General features: G+C 37.6%; 1 protein-coding gene across 1 annotated transcript; it reads right to left on the minus strand.

The window, feature by feature from the left end:
* Nucleotides 1-429: 429 nt before the first annotated feature.
* LOC117897081 lies at nucleotides 430-1,259 on the minus strand. The gene is made up of 3 exons (XM_034805719.1): nucleotides 892-1,259; nucleotides 706-828; nucleotides 430-637 (listed from the first exon to the last, which is right to left on the minus strand). The coding sequence occupies exons 1-3, from the start codon at nucleotides 1,203-1,205 to the stop codon at nucleotides 493-495; spliced, it is 582 nt and encodes a 193-aa protein (XP_034661610.1). The 5' UTR covers nucleotides 1,206-1,259; the 3' UTR covers nucleotides 430-492.
* Nucleotides 1,260-1,712: the final 453 nt, after the last annotated feature.

Genomic DNA, 1,712 nt, shown 5'->3' on the forward strand with positions numbered 1-1,712 from the left:
ATACTTGCAATGTAAATGACTTTGCCAGGAAATGGAAACTGTTTATGCAGATCGAATATACAGTGAATGTTGCTGTGCCTGGATTTATGTAACTGTTTTTGCCACTTCTCCTGCGCCTCCTCTCCCTTTCCAGCTCTCTGGCTCTTGACTGTGTGGCAAAAATAAACTACCAACTATTCTATAAATTATAATTGTAAAAATATTCAGTTTTTTTTGTCAGTGTCTACTACTACTCGGCGAGAACTTTGCGACATTTTGCATTGCAATGCGCACTGTCCTGTCTGTGTGCTCTGGGATCTTTGTCTGTGCAATTTGTTTATTTCTTTTGCATTTTACTGAAGTACGAATATTAATGCAATAAATACTGGAGACCCCAGACACTTGGACAGCGATAAATTTTACAAAAAAAAAAAAAAACACTAAATAAAGCTCAGTAATCAGTAAAGTAATTCACTTTTATATTTAGAGAATTACAATTAATTTTGATTGAACCTAAAAGTGTTTCGAATACGGCATGCCAGTAATTTTTTCGAGCCTTTTTTGTTCTTTTGTTGTCAAACGATAGAATTTTCGAGATGTATTGGTTATTTCCGTCTCATTGTGATACGGTGGCCAAAGAGTAGTATACGCCGTTACTCTATAAATAAAATGGATTTGGAATGGATATTTCGAATAATTGAAGTAGATTGCAATAGCATGCCTTACCGCACTAGATATGCTGCCTCGAGTGCCGAACACTGGTAGTCAATGAGTTTGGAGATCTCGTTTTTAAATTGACGATTATATTTCCTTGCAGATGCCGCGTATCGTGCGAGACATTCCGCTTGCCTGTGTGTGAGAATTATGTGTAATTAGAAAATATAGAATCTACGATATGTCGAGCAATCATACAGGGGTTGTTTGAATTTACTGTAGCTGGGACTCTCATGAGCGATATCACGTGCATCTGGATCTGCATGCTTGCGTATATATACGTTTTCATTATCAAATTCATCGTCGTTAAAGTCACCAATAAAAATGTCGTCAAGCTTGTGGCGCCTACATAGTCTTAGCAGTTGCAATTCTGACTGTGTATCTATGGTGGGAATTTCGAATTTTGAGATAGCTTTTGAATATCGAGAGTAGCGTGGTGAGCGTGTGGACAATGTGAACCGTTTTGAGCTTCCTCTCACGGCCTGTCCTTCGGTCTCTTCATTTTCTTCCATAACGAAACAAATTTTTGTGTGTGTGATGTGTGTTGTATGTGTAATAAAATAAAGCTAATTCTGTAAAATTTTGATTTAAGGTTAAACAAAAGGGTTGCTTGAGTACGACAAAATAAATTATTTATACGTTAATCGCATAAATCTTTCCATTTGATGATTAAATGTATCATAATACGAATCTTTTAGCCGAATTTATTCAAAAGTATACCGCAAGACAGCGACTAAAAGGTATAAATATTTCATGCGTCTCAAGTACGAGTAACTGGAGAAATCAATAGACTGAGGCAACACTAAAGCTCACTGAAATAATCAACTATCTGGAATACTTATAACCCAGCCAACAATGACTGTCGATTCACCCCACAGTTTCCCCTTAGTAATCCTCCCGCAACAGTGCCACGGCACACACAGAGGCATATTCGAGGCTGGCTCGCCTCCAGGCGCCAGGGCAGGCTTCGCATTCAACATTACATACTTTGTGCGTTAAAAATATGTAAAATATTTTAA

Source organism: Drosophila subobscura, chromosome O (assembly GCF_008121235.1).
Source record: "Drosophila subobscura isolate 14011-0131.10 chromosome O, UCBerk_Dsub_1.0, whole genome shotgun sequence".
NCBI classification, from domain to species: Eukaryota; Metazoa; Arthropoda; class Insecta; order Diptera; family Drosophilidae; genus Drosophila; species Drosophila subobscura.

Bases quoted from the DNA above. Each gene is read 5' to 3' on its own strand.
- LOC117897081 (XM_034805719.1), bottom strand. From the start codon at position 1,205: ATGGAAGAAAATGAAGAGACCGAAGGACAGGCCGTGAGAGGAAGCTCA. The intron at 829-891 runs GTATGATTGCTC...TCTCACACACAG, and splicing joins AGTAAATTCAAACAACCCCT to GCAAGCGGAATGTCTCGCAC. The intron at 638-705 runs GTAAGGCATGCT...TTTTATTTATAG, and splicing joins GAGGCAGCATATCTAGTGCG to AGTAACGGCGTATACTACTC.